The sequence below is a fragment of the Mastigoproctus giganteus genome, chromosome 6 (assembly GCF_048544385.1).
Source record: "Mastigoproctus giganteus isolate SK-2022 chromosome 6, ASM4854438v1, whole genome shotgun sequence".
Lineage (NCBI taxonomy): Eukaryota > Metazoa > Arthropoda > Arachnida > Uropygi > Thelyphonidae > Mastigoproctus > Mastigoproctus giganteus.
Window position 1 is genome coordinate 153,373,858 of NC_143580.1, and position 24,154 is coordinate 153,398,011.

Sequence of the window (24,154 nt, forward strand, 5' to 3'; positions counted from 1 at the left end):
GAAAAGAATCGATCAGCTTTCACACTTATATCCATACCTCTTACACTACTACCTCCGAAAAAAGTGAGTGAGAAGGAAAAGCAGTGAAAACAGCTCCCATCTCAACCACAAGAATTAATAGATGTAGAGGAGGAGGCAGTAACAGATGACTAAGTCTTGGAACTTTGGTAGAGGAGGAAATGGACACAGAACAGCATCCATTACCCCCCCCCCCCCAAAGGAGAAATCCAAGGCTGAGGAAAGTAAGCCCGTGGAAATTCAGAAACTAACCGATGGATCCACTAAGGCAAAAATGGCTAAATTCCTACAGTGGAATTGTTGAGGATTCCAACAAAATGCCGATGACATCAAGGCCCTCACAAAAAAGTACGAGCTGCTTTGTGATCACACCAAAGTTTGCAACAATTGTAAAGCAGTTATTAATCAGTCCAAACTAGATTTGGAACAGGCTAAGGGTAGAAAATTTCCTTTTTGTTCAAATGGTAGTCAGGCATTTTAATCTCTTGCCATAGCTATTGGCTGCAACTTTTGCCCATATCTGTTCTTCCCTCCATCAAAACCAGATGATTCTGTTGCCACTTCAGATAAAGATAAAGACAACCTGCTAGCATCTTACTTTTCTTGTAACCACCTCCTATGATTCTCAGTACACTCTATTCAATGCCTCATGTGGTATTTCGTCAAAAGGATGTCTGGAGAACTTGGAACAGTCTCGATGGAAAACAAGTCCTGATAATATCCAGGTCCTGATAGTATTTCTCCACCTAATAATATTTCTCAAAACCTGTGCTGGTGAGCTTACCCTTGTTCTGTTTGTTATGTTTTTTTTCACTTTCTTATTCTACAGGCGTTTTCCCTTCTGCTAGGAAATTTGCTCATACCTAGCCAGTTCCTAAAAAGAGTGACAAACCCTTCCATCCATTTATCATCCCATTGCACCTTACTTCTCTCCTTCCTAAAGTAAGGGAGAAATCTATTAACCACCAACTTTTTTAAACTATCTAGAAACCATCAATTCCTTCCTTTCTTCCTTCTGATCAATAATCACCAGTATGGATTCCGTCATTGTTAATCCACTCGTGATTTACTGGCATATGTTATCCATGGGCAAATTCAGTGGAAAAGTTAAGCGAAACTCAAGCAGTTGCTTTTATGACAAACATAATCATGTTTGTCATAAAGGTCTCATAAATAAGCTTCCATCGTATGGTTTGCCAACTGTTTGTTTTGTAATTGGGTATCCAGTTTTCTCTCTGACCACTCACTTAATCTTAGGTTTGTAGGGACCTCCAGGTTTAACCTAAGGGACTGTGGCGAATGATTCAATCAATAATGTTAAGATAAAAAGGGCATTAACGTAGAAGACAGATCATGTCACTTGAGATTGAAGCCAGTCACGGCTTCCCTTTTTTTGCCATCCTGTTGACAAGAGAAAGACAGGTTATGTTCATAGGTCTACAGGAAGCCGACAGAATTGGGCCAATACATAAACTTTGCATCTAATCACCTGCACAAAATTAAAACAGGTACCTATCAAAACTTTAATGAACAGATGTTTGAAAATTTGTGACAATGACAAAATGTCATGGAGGAAATCAGCACTATGAACTAAATTTTCTATAGCCTTGACTAAATTACTTGGGTACCCGAGTAATTTAGTCAAGGCTATAGAAAAATATTTGAATAATATAAACAATAATACAAATGCAATATGGATTACGGAAGTACAGTAGCAATTTCATACATGAAAGGTATTGGGCTAAAAACAAAGAAGAATCTGTAAAATGTAGTGGATTAAAGTGATCTTTGAGCTGATTAATAATATGGGGAGCTGGTTCAAAGATCTGACAACAGCATATCAGAAGGTATATAATATACAAAAATGTGTGTAAATGTGTCAAAGTATACATAGGCAAGACTGGAAGAAGATTTAAAATTCACATTTTGTTATTTGGTTTTCTAGGAGCATTAGCAACTAAGGCCATATTGCTCCGGGATATGCGGTGGTCATTCCCTGACCTTTCCCCGTCCTTCGTATTTGGTGGTGACGGGCTCGAACCCCGGTCTAATCAAGAAGCGTGTGCTACGCACTGCTGCTCCTTCCCACCTGGCTACGGAGGCGCCAAAATTCACATAGATGAATATAACGAACATGTTGCTAAAGGGAACACTAAAGAATCTGAATTGTCAGAATGCAGTCAGGCATGTAGTGATGGGAACTTTATGGTAATAGGAGGAAAGAGACTTTGAAAAAAAAGTTAAAACAAGCCTTTTACATTAAGAAGTTTAGCCACGTGACAAAACAGAAACAAGAGAGAAAGATGGGATTTATGGAATGGTCTTTTCAAGAATAAAATTAAATAGGGAATAATGGAGTGTACTGGGGGGTGGGTTATTATCAGGAAACAAAAGGCTGTGTGAATATTAGATACTGGATTGGGGATGCCTCTTTTGACACGGTATTAGCAATTAGAGAAAACATAATTTATAATCCTTGTTCTTACTGATTACCAGACTTTTGTTTACTCATCATGTGAACAAGGACCTGATAAAGGGTTTTGTAATATGATGCTTGTTTATTAAAATTATTAATTGTTGCATATAAAGAGTTTCAAAAGTTTAATTTTTTGCAGATACTTTTTTTTGGGATTTCATCTCATGGGTCCCAATTAATCTTTGGTGAAAGTTTTTTTGACAGAAATATCTAGGTTTTCGTGTCTTAAATTGGAAGAAAATGGTACTTAAAGTCAGATGATTTTTCATCCAGCTGAATGATAATTTTTCTACTGTGTGTCAAGCAAGTAGTGAAAATTTTTATATGATCATATTGAAATTATTAAAGTAACAGATATTTATTTAACTATAAATAAATATCTGTTACTTTTATTTTTGAACATCTTTGTAAATTAATTAATGGAATAATTATGCACGGTAATATGTACATTATTTTATTTGTTTTATTTTTTCTCCCAGCTTTCTCTTCCTGATTCTATGCCAGCTCATTTTCAAGCATCATATACCCCTATTGCTGTAGCTGGGACTACCCCTCAAATTAAACACTTGGCAAGATTATTGGCCACTCAGTTAACTGCAGTGGGACTTGGAAAAGGTGTTGACGAAATGGTGAAAATGAAGGATACATTGGATGTACGTAACAATATTTTTTGGGGGGAAATTTTGTGCACTAAATTGGATAAATGTAAAATTGATTCTATTTTAAATTATAAAATTTTTTTAGCATCTTATAAAGTCTATCCGTGTTTATATCATTTATCGCAAGTTATTGTTTGGACTTGCATTTATTGCAAGTAGTTTTAAAAAAATAAATAATAAATAAATAGTTTTTTTTTTTTGTTTTAAAATTGGTAATAATTACTATGGTGTCACCATAATTATTATGGTGTCACACATGTCCCTTTTTTTTAAGTTAAACTTTTATTGAATGACAAAGTTATAAAACTATAAACAAATAACTAAAAAATATAAACAAATAACTAAATATATAATATAATTACAAATGGTATAAAATGATTATGGAGGATACTAGAAATGTATACATGCTTTACCATATTGCTACTTCCATACTGCTTATGTTTCTGTTATCTGCTGCAACAATTGCAGAAACAAATTACAGATAATTGCTACACCTTGGTGCAGCCTTGTAAGGGAAGCACCATTCAAGGTTGCATCTTCCTTAGGTTATGTCTCTTTTGGGTAACTTCAAATCTAAGAGGATATTCTAAATTGGATATTCTAATTGGTTATCTAAATTGGATATTCTAATTGGTTAACTAAATTGGATATTTTAATTGGAATAACCAATTCTAATTGGTTATTGGATATTCTAAAGTCCATCTCACCTAATTTCAGACTAAATAACTACTTTGGCAAATATATCATGGCATTGAAATCATCCACTAAGTGATCTCCTTTCAGAATCTATAGCTGTTACAAAAGTTTTACAGTATCTTCCTGCATATTTAAAAATGCATATAGCTTAATTTAATAATATTGAAATTTTTTCTGATATTGCTCCCTCTATTTAAAATGTAAATAGTTTAATTAAAATTGACATTTTAATGTGGTTTAAAATGTATTAATGCAGATGTTAACATAAATGTTTAAATTAATATAAACCATTAACCTTAACTTTTACTTATTTCAAGAAGAAGGGTAAGATTTATCTTAGTTGTGCAATCAGGATCTTCTTTGTAACAGTTTCATTTTAAAATAAAATATTGTAGATTTAATTGACCAGGTTTTCTTCAGAACAGCTTTTTGAATTTATGTATTTCACATATATCAAATTTAGACTTAAGTGCTGTCTTTTTCATGTCATTTTCCACAATTCCCATTGTAACTAGGCTCTCTGTGGAAGGAGCATCAAAAGTTGAGACGATGGATTTTAGTGTTGTAGCAGCATAGTTGAGAAGACAGGAGATTCTTGTTTACATTGCACTTGAATTTTTGAAAATTGCAGTTCTTTTCTGGGAAATGTATAAGAAGGAAATTATGGGGAGGGGGAAGAACAAAAAAATATTTGTTGAAAGTAGTCAGTGTAGTTGTAGTAGAGGCATGTGATGCAAGAAAGCAAGCTTATGTAGCATTAGCCAAAAAAAAAAAAAAAAAAAAAAAACCCACCATTTCGAACATCCATTCCCTCTAAATGTTTGTCCAGTTCCTCCTTGAATTTATTTTAACCTCAACTTCTGGGAAGTTAAAATGCCTCACTATTAAACAATCTGATTTACTGGCCCATTCTATTTCTCTGTACAGTTGTATGTCCTACTCATCAGAGTCATTAGGCCTATAACACATTCCTACTCTCATTTTTGGTTTCCCACTGCTTACATCACACCAAACTGACTCAACATTGCACTGACCATCTGTGTCAACTGGATGTACTTCCTTAGGGTTTTATATGTTTCTTAACTAACAGCATAACCCCTCATCCTTCCTATCACGAGTGTCCTTTCTGTACACATTGTGCTCCCCAAATTCAAATTCTGCATTCCTTATATCAGTGTTACATCATGTCTCAGATATACAATACAACAATATCCACCTTTGATGTCTTGACTAGCACTTCAGATTCATCAGATTTATTTACTGTATTCCTACTATTGGTGTTCATGCAAGTATACATGAACGTATCCTTAGTTACCCTAACACAGCCCATGTATTTATTTGTTCCGTGATGACTCCTGCCCTCCAGTCTAATAGAAGCAGTGCAAAAATCACTTTGCACCTTTGCTTGCGGTTACTGTTAATCCTTTAGTCTGTGAATCACCCCAAGCTAGCAGTTTTCCGACCCACCTAACACTGGCTCGAAACATCAGCAAGTATTTTTGTACTCCTTCTATTTAAGTGTATCCCATCCCTGTAGAAGCAGTCTCTCCTGTTACGTCCTACTCATCATAGACCACATTGAGAAAAATTCTACTCTATGGGCCTTGCACACAGGGCTAAATTGATTGACAAGGCTTTCGTCATCTACTTCCTCCTATTGTGTCTGGGCAGAATTGCAGACACTTAAATTTAACCCTAGCTCAGAACTGGTTTTCAGCATTGACCTGTATTTGTTAAGTTAATCCGCAGATCTCCTACTCTTAATGTCATTAGTGCCAACATGTACAACAATATCACCCTTTGTGCCCTTAAATGATGATACTGTGCTAAAATGTCATGAACTTTTTCCCCCTGGCAGATATACCCTGGTCCTATTCCACCTATTCTTTTTACACAATATATTATTATCTCCCTGACAATGGAGTCATTGACAATAGCTATCTCCTTAGGGACCACTGCATTCAGCCTTGGAGATTGCCACTATAGCCTGATGCACAAGAGGCATTGAATTTGGCAGCTGAGAGCTTGATGGGTCCCCTACTTTAATACCTTTGAGAGCATAAACTTGACTGTTCAAACTGTCATAGGCACCCATCAGAATGCTGAGTTGGCATGTTAACAGAAGGCTGGGTTAAAGAGATTAACAGAATAGATTCATGGACATCAGTTATTTGATTATAGTTAAGACATAAATCAATGCGATGCCACATTAAATATGTACGCTCTGTCTAGAACAAGAAAATGTAAGGGAAGATAGGAAGTTTAAATAATATTTTGAATAAACAGAAGACAGAAAAATGCAAATAATGCCATTAACTGAAACAGAAATTCATTCAGATGTTTCTGCAGGTTGCATGTGTGTATTTCATATTTTTTTATATACTGGATCAGTTAGAAAATTAAATAAAAGATTTATTACAGGAGGTTCCTATATAAGTTGCAATGCTAACTCAGCATACTTTTTTTTTAAGGAAATTCAAGAAAGTTACTCAAAGTTATGTAATATATATTAAGGCATTAATATTGCTTTTTATTAATGTTTCTTAAGATTGATTGTGCTTTTAAATTGCTTTAAAAAAATCTCTAATGTTAAACATAATAGTTTAATTATTAGAACCAAATTTCCTTCCCCCCCACCCCAGATGTAATAAGTGTGAAAGTGCTTATTACAAATATTAGGGTAATTAGAACATAAGAGAAATACAAATATTTAAGAGAAAGTTTTAATTTGAATATTGAAGAAGCTGAAATTCAGGTTAGAGAAAAGAAATAATTGATCCTGTGGCAAAGGAGTTTGGGAGAGACCTGGTTCTTTTTGTATCTTTCCTTACTTGCCCATAACTCAGCCGACTTCTTAGCCCTCTACAACCATTTGTAAAGGACTGAGAAGAGTAATGAAACTGTTAACGGCATAAAAGGGTATTCTTAGGAAGCAAGACTTGGTTTTGTGAGATGCAGTATTTGGAAACAAGGCACTTATGGTGAGATCTGAATGAGATGTTTAAGTTATTGGAAGGCCTGAATAAATTAAATATGATGGGGCAATTTTTTATGCTTATTCTTATGACACACAAGGAGCATAAAATTTTAAATTGAGAGCAGATAATTTTCTTCTAATCTGTTTTTCCCTCTAAAAAACGTTTTCCTCTAATCAAAGAGTGACTGACTGTTGTAATAAATTCCCATATACATTTGTGTAGGTTTATCTAAAGAGGAGCTGTATAAATGTTTTGTTTGTACTCCAGCACAATTATACAGGTTTACACTTCTGCTGTTTCTCTGCTTGTTTTTAAATTATGTGCTCCTGAGCTTATTCCTTTCGTATGTTTCCTTTTTTAGACTTTCTTATTCCATGGTGTTTATCTTGGAAATTTGCTCATATCCATTCCAGTTCCTAAAGAGGTTGATAAATTCCCCCCATCCTTTCCTTACTCGGCTCTTTCCAAAGTAATGGAGAAATCTGTTAACCCATTAACTCCTAAACTATCTCAAAACCTTTCATCTTATCAATGATTGCTAATATTGATTCCATCCTCTGCTGATATTTTGTCTTAAGTTTCCTATGTGTGGATAATATTAATGGAAAAGTTTGTTAAACTCAAGCAGTTGCTCTTCATATTTTTAAGGCTTTTAATCTTGTTTTGCATAAAGATCTTCTTACCAAGCTTCCATCTTATGGATTTCTGACTGTTTTTTGCAATTGGGTGTCCAATTTTCTCTCTGCTTGCTCTCCGCCGGTGATAGTAGATGGCTCTCTGTCTTCTAACTTCTCTGTTAATGCTGGTGTTTCCTATGGTTTAGTTCTTTCTCTTTTTTCCTTGTATTAACAATCTTCTTCCACTGAGTGGAAGCCCTATGCATAGTGTTGCTGATGATAGCACATTTCATTCCACCTTCTGCATTGCATAAACCTTTTCAACTTCTCGAATGACACCTTACATTGCATAACCTTTTCAACTTCTCTAATATCAACCACCAGTTCCTTAAATGTTGATCTCGATGACATAGTTAATTTCAATCCATCCAAAACTTGGCCCTGTCTTATATTTCACAAAACAGCCCTTATTTTTGTCTTTAATACCATTCCAATGTGTAGACAAGGTCACATATCTCTATTAGGGATTACACTGACTTCTAATTTCTCTTGACAGAAGCACATCACAAAAAAGGAAATCTGCATGTAAAAACACCATATTTTCTTTTGTTGGTGGTGGTGTTCAGTGATACTTTTTTCCTAAACAACTGCTCTCTCTCTCTGTAAAAATCTTAATTTGTCCTGTCATGGAATATTGTTACCCCATATAGGGTGATGCCCTCAAAACCTCCCTCATGTAGACTGCATTCAAAATATGGCAGTCAGGTTAATTGACCAGTCTTGTAAGTTTCTCCACTCTCTGTCTCATAGATGTTCTGTTTCTGCTGAATACTTTTTCTATAGATATACATACATGTGCACTATTGTTCTGAAATGGCTTCTGTAATTCTTCTTTTCTCTTTTCGAAACCAGTCAGCATCCATTTACCATCAAACTTCAAACTCACAGAACCAACTTTTCTTCTTCATCATTTGTCTTTCAACTTCAGCATTCTGGAATAAATTTCCTTCACATGACTTTAATCACATGACTTTAATAGCTTTCCTTCACATGACTTCGATAACTTTCCTTCTTACTTTCTCATTTGTCCTTTCAACTTCAGCATTATAGAATCTTGACACATGTAACTTTCCTTCACATCTATTTCCTGAAAATTACAATCCAGAGAAATTCAAGTATAATATCAACAAGTATCTTCTTTCATTTTTCAATCTTCAACCAATATATGTTAACAAGTAGTAGAAGTGTTAGAACTTCACCCTTAATTTTTCAGAAGTGTTAGAAATACACCTTTTGTGGCCGCCTCCATAGCGAGGTGGGCAGGAGCAGCAGTGCATAGCACAAGCTTCTTGATTAGACCGGGTTCGAGCCCGTGACTACCAAATATGGAGGATGCGGAAAGGTCAGGGAATGATCACCGCATATCCCCGGAGCAGTATGGCCTTAGTTGCTAATGCTCCTAAAAACCAAATAACAAACAAACAAACACCTTTTGTATTTCAATCTAAGACTCATCTTATAGTTTTATTTAATAGTATTTTTCTTGGCAATGAATTTCCGGATTCCTGCAAGAAGACAATTGTTATTGCCTTGCCAAAACCAGGAAGGATCCTAGAAATATATGGAACTATTGTCCCATCACTCTGACAAGTTGTTTGTCCAAGGTCCCAGCAAGAATGGCTAAAATGCTTGCTTTATGTGGCATTTGGAAAAAAATGGTCTGATGTATAGGACACAGTGAAAAAACATAGCCACTTTGGATCATTTAATCAGACTTGAAATGTACATCATTTAGCATTAGTTGAGGCATATGGTGAAAGAAAGCAAGATTATGCAGCATCAGCCAAAAAAAAAAAAAAAAAAATAAATAAATAAATAAATAACCCTCCCACTTCACCCATACATTCACTCTAAATGTCAAGCCTGTCTAGTTCAGCTGTAAATTTATTTAAGCTGTTGACTTCCACAACAAGAGATGGAAGTTTGTCCAACAATCAACTACCCGCTGACTATTCTACAACTCTCTTTCCTCAATTTGAATCTATGCCCCCTCAGGTTCTTAATCTGAGCAAGAGGAAGAATCCCATCAGCATTGAACTTGCTCAATCTGTTCAAGGTCTTATACACCTCAATCAGATCATCTCGCATGTGCCTACTCTCCAGGTGCTGCAATTTGCAGAACTTAAGCCTTTCTTGGTGAGAGCACCCCTTTGTTCCCCTCACCAATCTTGTTATCCTTCTTTGTATTCTTTCTAGCAACACTACGTCTTTCCTAATATGAGGCCTCCAGACCTGTATACAGTACTTAAGGTGTGGCCTGACCATTGCCTTATACAAGGGGACAATCACCTCCTTATCCCTGCTAGCAAAATTCCTGTATATCATTGACAAGACCAAGACACCATGAGCTGCTCTGGCAACCCATCTGCACTGCCCAGTGAATTTCATATCTGACTGTGCAATTACCCGCAGGTCTTTTTCACTCTCCACTTCCCTAAGTATAGTACCACACAGTTGGTACGTTTCCCTTGGGTTACTGCTATCCCTATGCAGTACTTTGCTTTTGTCAATGTTAAACTTCAGTTGCCACTCAGCCTATTTGCCTAACTTATCTAGATCCAATTGCAGTAGCCTACTGTCGTTAACAACCCTGCCAATCTTTGTATCATCAAACTTGGACATTAAGCTTGATATTCCTTCATCAATATCATTGATGAATACACAAAACAATAATGGGCTCAGCACCCCGAATCCTAGGGAACTCCTCTGATAACATTAGTCCACGAAGAGCAGTGTCCATTGATTACCACTCCCTGTCCTCAACCATCCCTTTATCCATTGCAGCAACTTGCCCTTAATGCCATACCACTCCAATTTGTACAGTAATCTTCCATGTGCAACAGTATCAAAAGCTTTCCTGAAATCCAAGTATTCAATATCAACATTATTTTTTGCTTCCAGTTCCTTTTTGACCACATCATAGTATCCAATCAAATTGGTCAGACAAGACCTCCCTTTAACAAACCATTCTGTGTCTTAACTATTACTGCAGCCTTGTCTAGATGATTTTGCAATGCTTCTTTAATAATTGTTATGCTTTTATTAAATTTGAACATCTGGTAGCAGTTTTATTTGATACTGAAAAAGGATACAACAGCCTGGCTGTGTTGTGTCCTCTTTCAATTTCTCGCGATTTGGCATATTGTGAGATTTCCATGACTAGGCATAACTTTCCTGTTTTTATAAAGAAATTTTCATTTTCTTTCTAATAGCCCAATTTCAAGTTTTTCGGATTCACACTCTTGAGTGTTTTTCCAAAAGGTGGGAGTTCTACAAGCCACCCATTCTAAGTGTCACGCTTTTTGCTGCTATCAAAATGAATTCTATAAAAGCAAAAATTTTCCCCAACAGCAAACATGGTATCTACATTGATGACTGGCGTCTCCGTAGCCAGGTGAGCTGGAGCAGCAGTGCGTAGCACACGCTTCTTGATTAGAGCTGGGTTCGAGCCCATGACCACCAAATACGGAGGATGCGGAAAGGTCAGGAAATGACCACCGCATATCCCCGGAGCAATATGGCCTTAGTTGCTAATGCTCCTAAAAACCAAATAACAAACAACCAAACATTGATGACTACGATATTTTATCATTCATGCAATATGAGAATCATTGAAAGGCAACTGCAAAGAGCAATTGATCACCTTACATCTTGGTCATTGGGTAATGGGTTCAGATTTTCATCACAGAAGACCAATTGTGTATACTTTTGTTTGAAAAGATAATCTTCATCCTGACCCACAGTTATGGCTTTGGCATGTCCCAGTGGTAGCAGAAGTCAAATTTTTGAAAAGAAGTTGACATTTCTGTGACACTTTATCAGCTGAGGAAAAGCTTAACATCCTTTGTGCCCTGTGCCCTTTCATCAACTTCATGGGGGTGCAGATTGATGTACCTTTCTTTGTCTCTTGTTCATTCAATTTAATTATGGTTATCTGGTTTGTGCTTCTGCTAGAGGTAGTTTACTTCAGTGGTTAGACTCAGAGTGCCACCAGAGTATTTCACACTTCTCCAGTCCAAAGCTTTTACTTTGAAGCAAACAAACCATTTCTGTTTCTTTGACAGTTTCCTCCTTACAGTATGCCTTTAAGTTGAAATCCCTGTCCAATCACCCAATCTTTGAGCTATGATGGGAAAATCTGTACAACACCCATCAGATTGCTAACTGATCTTTTGGTATTCAAATCCAATAGCTGTTAAGTGAATTAAACATGATAGTAGACATTGTTGCCCAGTCACCAAGGCAGTTTCTTCTACCCTGGCAAGCCCATCTTCCAATTTGTGACTTTTCCTCTCAAGATCTGGGAGAAGGTTGCCACAGCACTTGCTATCTACTGGCAAATTTAAATAAATGGTTGGACACTGCTCTTCATGGACTTATTAGTGGAGTCTCCCAGGATTCAGTCTCCCATTGTTGTTTTCTATATTTATTAATGATACTGATGAAAGTGTATCAGGTTTAATGTCATTTGCAGATGATACAAAAAAAAAGGTTCAAAGGGTGGATAATGACAGTAATCAGAGTAAGCTACTGCCACAAGTTCGACAAGATCCTCTACACTGTCAGATAGTGACTGCAGGGAGTCTGAGTAGTGTATATGGGGAGTGGGGTATCGTTGAAGAGCTGGGTATATTCTTGTCATGTGTATGCCCTATCCAAAAATTGCAATATTTCATACTTCCTCTCCACCTTTTCTTATTCAGTAGTAAGAAAAGGTGGCATCCTCCACCATCCCTTTTGTTACTACTGAATACATCATGAATTATCACTGATAGAACAACTTGATCTGCAAAAAGATCTACACCTTTCAAACACTTCCTCATTCATTTCACAAATATATATGTGATCCCAGTTCCAATCTCTATGTCTATTTCCTCTGGCAGTCTGCCAGACCCCACATTTTTTCTGAGAGAATTCCGATCATCGGTTGATTCAACCACTGCTCATCTCACTTGTCCTAATTGTTTGCTGTATGATTCCTTTTGCTTCATAGGTGCCACTCATGTATATTTTTGCTCTGATATTCCCCCATCAGAGTCTTGGTAATTCAGAATCTCCTCTTTTTAATCTTCTCTGGCTTAAAATCTCTTGGTCACATTCTGTCAAAAACGACTGTTGCCTCTGTCATTCTCCCAACTCCACTAATCGCTTGGAACTCTTTGACTCACTGAAACTTGGCTTTCTCCAGTACAACGTTCCTAATAGTGAGATAATTTTTCTTTGGGATTATAATATTCACAACTCCGGCTGGTTTCAATTTTTAATTCACACTGAAGTGAAATTATTCTTGTAGGGCTGGAATTCTTCATTCCACACTCCACCTTAAATCTTGTCCTTTATCTTAACCTTGGTTTTCCAATAAACGTGCTAAGGCTGTTCAAAATAAAAATGTTAAATATCACAATTGGCTTATATTCAAATCTCCAGGTTCATTTTCTGCCTACACCAAAGCTCGCACCAATTGTAAAGCAGTTATTAATCAATCCAAACTAGATTTCGAACAGGCTGAGAGTAGAAAACTTGCTTTTTGTCCAAACATTAGTTGAGCATTCTGGTCTCTTTCCAAAGCTATTGGCTGCAACTTTTGCCCAACTCTATTACCACCTCTGTCAAAATCGGATGGTTCTGCTGCCTTTTGACAATTCAAAAGCATTTGATCATGTTTGGCATAAAGGTCTTCTAAATAAACTTCTATCTTATGGTTTGCCAACTGTTTTTCATAATTGAGTATCCAGATTTCTCTCTAACCACTCACTGTGGGTGATGGTAGTTGGCTCTGTCTTCTGATATTAGCATTAGTTGAGGCATATGATGCAAGAGAGAAAGGCAAGCTTATACAGCAACAGCCTAAAAAAAAAAAAAAAACCCTACCCATTTCACCCATCTGGTCACTCCAAATGTTTATCTAGTTCAGCCTTAAATTTATTTAAGCTATCAACTTCCACAACAACAAATGGAAGTCTTTTCCAGCAGTGAACTACCTGCTGGCTAAAGGCAAACTTCTGCACATCTATTCTACAACTGTCTTTTCTCAGTTTGAATCTATGCCCCTTCAGGTTCTTAATCTGAGCAGTGGAAGTATCCCATCAGCATTGAGCCTGCTCAAACCATTCAAGGCCTTATATACCTCAATAAGATCACCTCGCAGGTATCTAGTCTCCAGATGCTGCAACTTGCAGAACTTAAGCCTTTCTTTGTAAGTGCACTCCTTTTTTCCTCTCACCAGTTTTGTTGCCATTCTCTGTACTCGTTCTAACAACACTACATCCTTCCTAAAATCAGGCCTCTAGACCTGTACGCCATACTCAAGGTTTATTTATACAAAGGTATAATCACATCTCTGCTAGAAATATTCCTAGCAGTGGAAAAATTCCTAAAACTCCATGACTTGCTCTGACAGCCTGTCTTCACTGCTCAGAGAACTTCATATCTGACTGCACAATTACCCCTAAGTAGAGCTCACAATACCGGTATTCCAAAAAAAAAAAAAAAAAAAAATTGCAAAAGGTGCAGTTCCTGTTTCTCTCTCTGTCTCTCTTTCTTTTCCCTTTTTGCATTTCCTACTTACACATAATTATATATATATATAATCGAGAATTAATATAAAAATCAAATTAATACATCCGCCAGTAGCATGGCAAAACTGTAGAGCGAAAAATTAACATAAAAATTAAATCAACAGGGAGGGGAAAAGTAAAGGTAAAAGACTGAATCTATAGTCGAAAGTCTCTGAAATAATTTAGAAGTTCAATTAAACCAAATTAATAATAAATCCATTTTAAATTTAAAATATAAAGCCAATTATATACTAATTTAGCGGCATCCCCTTTGTAAGATACCAGTTCCGAGAGACGTGAAATATCACCAAAAACGGGACTAAAATGAACTACTAAAATAAAACTAAGTAACAAAATAATAGACTGACCATTATGCCCCATATCTAGCCAATAATGGTCATGGAATTGCTGCATTTCAATCGCTAGGCAAATCGTCGCAAAGGTGAACCGATCAAAGGACCGAACCACTCCTAAATTCCCCCGATTGATCCAAAAATGCAGAGGATTTGTATAGTGGTGATCCTTATGCAGTGAGAAATAAACTATAGAACAGACCAGCACTCCAGAGCAGAGCCACACCATCGACATAATGTAAGCTTAACCAGCTTATATAGACCGAAAAAATAAAATAAAATGTATAATATATATATATATTATATTTTACGCACATAAATGCGTGTCCAATACGCACTACTCGCTTATTGGACACGCATTTGTTTTATGTCAAAAGTTTGAATAATTTCAAGCTTTTGTTTAATTGAAAGCACAACTCTTGCGTTTACCCATCATTTTCATGATTTCTAAACAAAACAAAAAAAAAAAAAAAAAAAAAAAATTACTATTAAAAAAAAATTCCAACATCTCTGACATAAATAAAGAAACAAAATTTGTCATTTAACGGTGCGATGGAACACAACAATCAACGCGACTTACTAAAACAAACTAAACATTTGGTCGTTTTTTTTTTTTGAGCAGTGGGTGTGAAGACAGCGGGGGTTGCAAGAGGAATACTAATAATAGGTATACTAATCTCCTAATGACGACTTATAATGCCGCTTCTTGTCACTTATTTACGACTTGCAAAATACTTGTTTATACCTATTCTAGTTATTACTTGAATTTTATGATTTCTGGTTGATTTTTTTTATTTTTTTATTTGGAGTCTTGAAGTATCCCAGTTAATCCGATCCCGGTAAATCGAGAGTTTGCTGTGTATGATATCAAAATTATTTTTGGCCTGCAGTTTCTTTGTGACCACATCATAGTATTGAATCAGATTGGTCAGGTAAGATTTTCTCTTAACAAACCCATGCTGTGTCTTAACTATTGCTGGCCTTATTTCCTCCTGTAAACAATTATAGATCAAATGTTTCATGCTACTTTCTTATTACTTCACCAGTGGTTAACTTTTCTAGATGATCCTACCTTGCTTCTTTAACCAGTGACTCCATTACTTTCCCCTGGACAGAATTTAAACTAACAGGTCTGTAATTACATGTCACTCTTTGTTCCTGCTTTGTGAACTGGGGATATGTTTGCAGTTCTCCAGTCCATGGGGACCTTCCCTAAATCCAAGGATGCTCTCATAATTTTGGCTAATTGTTTGCTTACTTTCTTTCTTCTGCCTCCCTTAATAAAACTGCATGGATCCCATCCATCCCAAGTGCCTTTTCTATGTTTAACTTCAACAATTTCTCCTCCACTTTGCTCTCACTTATTACAGAATCATTTAGCTCCCTGTTAGTCTGATAATCTTCTGGCCTCCTCTTCCCTACAGAATTCCTCATGTGTGAATGTAGTTGCAAAATGCTCATTCAGTTTGTCATCTACTTGAGCAGCAGGATCATTAACAGTTGAATCACCAGTATCAAGTGGACCAATCTGATTCATCCCCTTCCTTCTAGAGTTTGCATAAGTACAAATTTGTAAAGAAATCTTTGCTGTTTTTACTTGAGATACCTATATAAATGAATTGATTTTTATGTAAGATTTCTATTTGTAAAGTCTGGAAAATTGCTTCCGAAACCATATATCTAATGAATTTTTGACCTTTCTTTGTCTAGGATGCTGGATTTGATGAGGATGAGAATTCGGCATTAACCAGTTGTTCTATTCAGACTGTTGTAGGTGTGTATATTTTTAAGTATGTATTCTGAATTGTAGCCACTTTGAAATTTGTTTGCACATGGTAAATATTTGTGTTGCAGTCATGTCAGTTCATTTTTAAAGAACTTTAACTAATTTCATGACATGGCTGCTTATTAAAGAAGAAACGAAAATATTCCTCTCTTGGAAAACTAAGTGATCTTGTCAAAGTAAATGCAACCATTTAATATATTACTTGCTAAGATGATGATATAGTCAGAACTGAAATTTTGAGAATGTGAAATATTTCATGCTGTGTAGAGTTAAAATCTGGCTTTAATTCCTCCTGGAAACAATTATAGATCAAATGTTTCATGCTACTCTCTTATCACTTTACCAGTGGTTATAAAGACAGCAGGACGAGGATGGTTACAAATTGGTTTAATTATATAATACTTATTAAATTGAAATTAGACACCCTTTTAATCTCTTAAAAACATTGTTATAACCACAGTGAGTTTTGCTTATGATCTACTACTGTTTCCTATGCTGAAGCATTGGAAATTTAAAATTTTAGAATTCTCAATTAATTTATTTGGTCTTTGTGAGTAACCAAGACTTAATTTTATCATCCAGAGCCTATACTCACAGGCTTTCATGATAAAACCCTTCAGTATTCCTGTTTTTATGTCCATTAGAGAACAGAGCCATGTCTGTGGTCTTCCTGTAAATTTTTATGTAGAGGAATATTGTTAACTCTAAATGATACAGAAATCTAGGAACAGTACTGCTATTTTATTTAGTTTCTGTTTAAACTTATGAAGATGTTTAAATATGTAGGAAAATTCTTTAATTCATATACTGTGGAATGTTATTACACCATCACAATGTAGTAACCATTTGGCCCCTTGACTATATTGAGCCTAAATCAAGCTTCGATCTATGCACAATTTAAAATAAGGTAAACAAAAATACAACAACACATATTGTGAAGCCTTTTCTTTGTGTACAGTCAAGGAATTTTCAAAACAGATATATCCTTTGTTATGGATGAGATACTCAATTCCACAACCAATGCCAACCAGCTACAACTTTTAGTATTTAGCTTTTACAGCTTTTAGTATTTTTTAGACTTAGGAGTCGTAGGCTACTTACTGGTAGAGGGCGATCCCATTCTTATCACTTTTAGGAATTCTGGCTAATGGACTCAGGCTATAGCTGAATCTTCCAGCTATTTTCGTAACTCGACTCTGGTCAGACTTCAATCTGGACTTAACCACTTAATCATAGCTTACACTGAAGAGGTCCTGAGTGACTCATGATGAAATATGCCAAACCAAAATTAATTTAACCTGAAACCAAACTGAAATGGACTTGGATTTAAAAAAAAAAAAAAAAAAAAATTATTTATTTATTTTTTTAATAGCCAGCCCTGATTCAGGCCAGGATATTTATCCCTTACCCTCATTTTTCTCAGAATTAGAATAATTGCATATCAATTTTGAGAGTTTACTTTTACTGGTGTATCCCTTCTCGGATGAAGAGAGTTTATTTGTAGCTTTAATAATTTTATATGTATTTTTAGCTATTTTATCTTGACTAGAGCAAATACAGTACCACATACAGTATTCATTTACTGATATATAATAAAAGTTGTTATACCTATATACTATATATAGAAGTAATAATTAAAAAATGGAATTAATACTAAAAATCAACAAATATTCTGATAGGACAGCATATATATATATATATAGATATATATATATAAGTAATAATATATAACAGTTAAGAAGCAAAATAAGCAGAAAAAGTAAAATAACAAAAATTATAGTATGTCTAATGCTCCAAAATGCGCAGTGCAGCAGTAGAGGAAGCAAAAGGATATAAATAATGTGTGGTTTGTTGAATAAATAAAGTGTCTGTGAAAATGGGAATGAAAAGTGTACAAGGTGCCAGAACTAAGAGAAGTTTAAGGGATAGTAGAAAGTGGAAGTGAAGTAGCGGTTAAACAGGTGAAAGAATTTTAAAAACCTAGTGCAAAAATGAACTGGGACTGAGGTGGGGGGGAAGAAATATATAAGTAAATAAATAACACTATATTCAGATATGGGAGGGCAATTATAGCAAGAGGTCGAATCAGAAGATGGCAATTATGCATAATCTGAATATAGTAGATGAAAATATGATGCATAGCCAGGAAATTTATCAGGGGGCTACTCCTTACCATGTATCAGACACTGCGTTTCCAAACTAATACTGTAGTATTAGAAAAAGGGGGAGCAAACTTGCAGCCTTTTATTGTAATACTAGTAGACAAGGTAGTCCCCACGCAGTGTAAAAAATGTAAATTAAAATAAATACAAATATATACAAATTTACAAAAGTGTAATGTGGAATATAATACAAATGTATGTGAAGTGCATGAAAAAGTATAGACAAGCAGATTGTATAGGGAATGGTAAATTCTAGGGGAAGGGAAGGGAAGAAAAGATGTTCAAAAGAAGGCGAAAATAGCGATAGCATTTGTATCACCCTCGTATTGCACTAATAGTTTTATGAACGGGAAAAAAAAATAGAAAAAGACAGTATAAATAAAAAAAAAGTGTAGAAAAAGACAGTATAAATAAAAAAAAGTGTAGAAAAAGACAGTATAAAGAAAAGTGTAGAAAAAGACAGTATAAAGAAAAGTGTAGAAAAAGACAGTATAAAGAAAAGTGTAGAAAAAGACAGTATAAAGAAAAAAAGTGTAGAAAAAGTCATTAAAAATACTGAACTTACTGGGCATGTAAGGCCCAACCTTAAAAAAAGGGTTCTGGTATAAGCAAGCTTTAATAAAAATGGGTGTTAATACCATAGACTTGTAGAGAAGAAGGGAAATCAAAACTAAAACTAAGAGTTACCTGGAGTCATTAATAGAGCGGAGGAACGACGTACACAGCCAGGAAGCAAAAGGGAGAAATAATAACAAGTCACCGAGTTTTTATAGATTTAGAGAAACAGATAGGGATGACCTCTATCGTTGAAAAAAAATTTGAGAAAGATGGCCTAAAAACATGAAACGTCAGACAGAAGGCCGTGAACATACCAAAATGAACAAACTGAAGTAATATGCGAACAAATTGAAGGAATATGCAAAAACAGAACTACAGGAGATAAATAACAGGGTTTATAGATTACAGCTCCAAAGATCCAAGATGACAAACCGTTTTAGAAAGAGAAAAGCACAGTTAGGCACATCTGCAGTTCATTGGAGGTTTAGTGAAATCCATAGAAGGAAACAGAATTAAAATCCTTGAAGAAGAAGAATTTTCATATCCAATGATAAAATTTATTCACCAAATAAAAGGCCTGGTTAAATGATGCAGGGCTACATACAGACAGTAGATTGGAGACCGGTGTCAGGGAAGCAAAGTGCCAAACCTAGCGGTTGTAATCAGGGAAGAGAGACACTTAAGAAGTCCAGGAAAAAAAAGCCATATGTACAGGATTCCAAAAATAAGAGAGGACGAATTCAAACTAAACGTGTGAAAAAACTTAGTTAATAATCACTGTTTAAGGTTCCTTTTCAGAATGATTACTGTTGCTTTACTCTCTAAGTTGTGGAAATCCCACCAAATAATATACAACTGTACAATACCTTTAACACGGACAGGTGCCAAGTAAATCGAAATTGAATTTATTTTTAATTATAGAAGAAACTATACTGAAACAGTATTTGATGAAAAGGGAGGTATATTATTATTTAAAAGCTTGTTATAAAAAACTTTTATTGCTTTGCTGAAAAGGATATGGTTACTGCATATGTTGGCTAATCTGATGGCTTGAATACAAATGGTATTTTTGTGAATTTTTTTTGGAAATATTAGATTGCCAATTTGTGAGGTATATATGTATTACCCAATACTCAATTACTATTCAAAACTCCCCTTTCTGTGAATGAACTATACAACATAGTAGAGTTCATTTGCAGAAAGGGGAGACAATGGGTAGTAAACACCTTGCATAATTCAAGTGATTACTTTCCACAGATGTCTGGTAAAACGTTGCTTGGGTCACTACACGTAAACAACATGCACGCACTTGCACACACAGTGAGCTAATACACATATACCATATCATTTAAGAGTTTAGTCCAATAAAATTAGATGGGGAAAATCATGAATTCAGTCAACTGCAATTGTGTTCATAATTCAAGTGACTACTTTCCACAGATGTCTGGTAAAATGTTGCTTGGGTCACTACATGTAAACAACATGCACGCACATGCACACACAGTGAGCTAATACACATATACCATATCATTTAAGAGTTTAGTCCAATAAAATTAGATGGGGGAGAAATTATAGATTCAATAAACTGCAATTGTGTTTGTAATAAGAAAAGAGCTTTGCATGCTGCAACGTATAAAGGGTTTGGGTTTTCAAGTTTCTCCCCTTTCTGGTACAATAAAGTGTCTGATTCATTTAACCAGTGATTCCTATAAGCAGAACCTACTGTATTAAATTTTAATGAATCGTTTTCTGCAGCTAAAAAAAAAAAAAAACTATGATAGACTAAAATAAAAGTGTGCCATATACCCTTTAAAATCCTTTTGCATACACCTGAAAGTATGCATACCACACTTTGGGAAACAATGCCTTATCCCTCCCTTCTTGGACCAGAGAGAAAGCTTGAACCGTGTAGGGAATAAGAACAATAGGCCCTTGCCTGGCTCTACATGCCAGAAATGGTAACCAGGATAATGCGTCTCCACACAAAGCCGTGGTGACTAGAACATAGTTCAAAGAGCATTCCGTAGATTTTACAACCATGGAATGGCATCCTTGTTCACCAGACATGAACCCCGTGGAGCATCTTTGGGAGGCTGTGTTAAGGTTCGTTTGAGCTTTGGATCTTCCACCCAAGAATGCGACGGAATTATGGACAGCAGTGCAGCAAGCATGGATGGAAATACCTGTGGAATGCTTTCATGAACTAGTGGACTCAATGACTTGCCGTATGACTGCCCTTATCTGGGCGAAAGGTGGGCTACCCATTACTAGATTATTTCTGTCCACACTGTGTGTGTGTGTGTGTGTGTGTGTGTGTGTGTGTGTGTGTGTGTGTGTGTGTGTGTGTGTGTGTGTGTGTGTGTGTGTGTGTGTGTGTAATATTAAAAAATATATGTTATATGATGGTTATTTTAATAATATAATTATAAATGAAATTACAATTCATAGTACAAATTATATATACTTATATAATAATTTTATTCTTTATGTAGAGGTACTAAATGAACATCAATTACAGATCACCACAAAATTAAAAACATACCTTACAATGGAAGATATTTAAACACTTGGTTTACGTAACTTTTCAATGCAATATTTGTGCCTGGTGTGATTTGCAGATCTTTTTGATATTAGGTGTAATATTGGAGAGAGACAATTTTCATTTTTCTCAATCGTTTGTAGTCTTTACCTCTTGTAATTTTTTATAGTGGTAAGCACAGAAAATCCAAACTCGCACAATTAAGATGTAAAAAATTTCAACAGAATTACCAGAGCTTTTTTTGCAATATAAGGATATTCATTCTTCATCTCTATCCAGAATTTTTCAATAGATACTTCTTTCTTTCTTTATGTTTTAATTTTGACCTGCCATCATTGTGTATTTCAATTAATTCCTCCTGATCTATGACACTGAGCTTAGAATGGCTTGAAACTGATGCAATAAATGGGTTCCTCAACCAGTCATAGTCTTTGGTACGTAAGTTTGGAAAATAGTACTGAATTTTTTTTTCCAATGCTATAAGATTCTCAGAAATCAGTGATATGATTTCTTTATTCTAAGTTGTAGCAAAATATGGAAACATATCCACGTTGCTTACCTTCACCATGGTGGCCCACAAGCTTAACTTATTTCTGAGAGCTCTGATTCTGTCAGTTGATGATAAGATATTTTCAACTTTGCCTTACATACTGGAATTAGCCTTGTTTAAAGTTTCAAAGATATCCACCAAATACAACAATTTTGCATACCAATTGCAAGTAACATATAAAATTCTTCTTGCTTTTCAAATGGCAAAGAAAGAGTGAATCTCATCCTTCAGTTCAAGTACTCTTGACAACACTTTGCCCCTAGAAAGTCTTCTTGCTTCCGTATGAAGGAGAAGATTAACATGTTTTGCCCCAACTTCTTCAAAAAGACGTGATTGAAGAGGCCTACTTTTTATATAGTTAACCATTTTCACAACTGTGTCTACCACATTTTTCTGATCATTACTAAGTGTTTTCCCAACCAGCACTTCACGATGAAGAAAGCAATGCGTTGTTATGGCATCACTGTTAACTTTCTTCACTAAAGATACAAACCCTTTCACTGAGCTGACCATTGATGGAGCACCATCTGTACAAATTCCCACACAAGATTTTCAGCATAAACCATGAGTTTCCAAGTAGGTACTTAATGTATTGAAAATATCTTGGCCTTTCGTTGTTTCTTCAAGTTCTTTTCAGCAAAAAACTGATATACTATTTTATCATTATGGACAAAGCAAATAAATGCGAGTAGTTGAACCTTTCCTCCAATTTCAGTTGATTTGGAGTGCAAAAATTTCACTTCTCTTCACAGAGGCACATACTCTTTCTTCTGTCTGTCTGTCGCCATATCACCAATCCGTCTGCTAATGGTATTATTTGAAAGAGGAGTTTTTTTAACTCCATTTTCTGCTTCACTTCCAAAAAGTGTCCTTATTATAGCATTGCAGGCAGAGAGAATAAGTGTGTGCTTCTGTGTGAGGCTTCATATTTTTAGCATGAAAATATGTATACTAAAAATATGAATACTCTTGAGCTTTATTAGAAAATTTGGCTATTTTGGTAAAACTCAGATTCTGTTTTCTATGGTTATTTAAAAGTCTCTCAAAGTACATTCTAGGCTTGTTAGCCAGATGACTATTTTTTTTTGCAATTAAATGTCTCTAATTTACTAGGTACCATTGCTTCTTTGGACAATATTTCACCACATGTAACACATTTTGAGCTAGGACTACCTTTATTCCTACACCAAGTAAATTCAAGTTTAAAATAACTGTCCAAATACTTACGATTTTTCTTCCTCACCTTCACAGCAGACTTGCTAAAAGGGGAAACAGTGAAACAGTTATAATTATTCTTTTTTTACTCAAATCTTCATTTTTGTCTTTACTGTAATCATCTTGATGTCTGTATTCTTTTTTGCCTTCACTACAATCGTCTTCTTTTCTTCGTAACAAACTTGTCCATCTTACTATCAAGGATATTTAACTAATTGAAATTTGTGTGTGCAATGAAAATATGAATTTTCATTGCACACACAAATTTCATTACATACAGTTCATTACAGTACTTAGGTAAACATTTCAGCTGATTATTAAGTAATCACTTTTGTCATATTATTGTAATGAAAATTAATACCAGTTTTTTCTAAGATTAGTTTTTCTTCTTTAACCTTTTTCACTGCACTACTTCTGCCGTGTGCTTACCCTACAATTCTAAATTAACTTCTTCTTGTCAAAATGTTGTGATTCTTTTGTTATTGTTCCTTATGCCAAGAAACAGTTGTGTGCATTTTTTTTTTGCTTTCTCGATAAAGCTTTATGAAAAACTGTGATGCTCTTTTATAAATAGAGAGAGAGGCTCTTTTGTAAACTCGCTTTTGTAAATAGAGGAAGAGCAATCGCTAAAAAAAACAAACAAATGGAATATCGTGTTTCATGAGGTCTAGGCTAGTTAGGGCAGACGAAGCAAAAAATAACTGTTATCTTTTATAATGCAAGGTTTTTGTATTTTTTATTTTTTTATTTTGGAATTGTAAATAGAATGATCAGTTGGCATATGTAAATACTGTCATTGTGGTTTATGGAACACAAAAATAAGGACGTACATTTTTATAATGAAATTAATATATAAATTTGAAAAAAATAAGTTTAAGTAATTTAAACCCAAATTACGTGGCACTCCTGAAATGTTGTTTCAGCACCACA

General features: G+C 35.1%; 1 protein-coding gene across 1 annotated transcript in view; it reads left to right on the plus strand.

Annotated features, from left to right (window-relative positions):
• Sym (symplekin scaffold protein) overlaps positions 1–24,154 on the plus strand; it is a 662,620-nt gene that overhangs the window by 272,482 nt on the left and 365,984 nt on the right. Inside the window, exons 13-14 of the mRNA XM_090376545.1 lie at positions 2,974–3,147; positions 16,125–16,188. Of these exons, the coding sequence (XP_090232671.1) occupies positions 2,974–3,147; positions 16,125–16,188 (238 nt within the window). The remainder of the gene's footprint in view (positions 1–2,973; positions 3,148–16,124; positions 16,189–24,154) is intronic.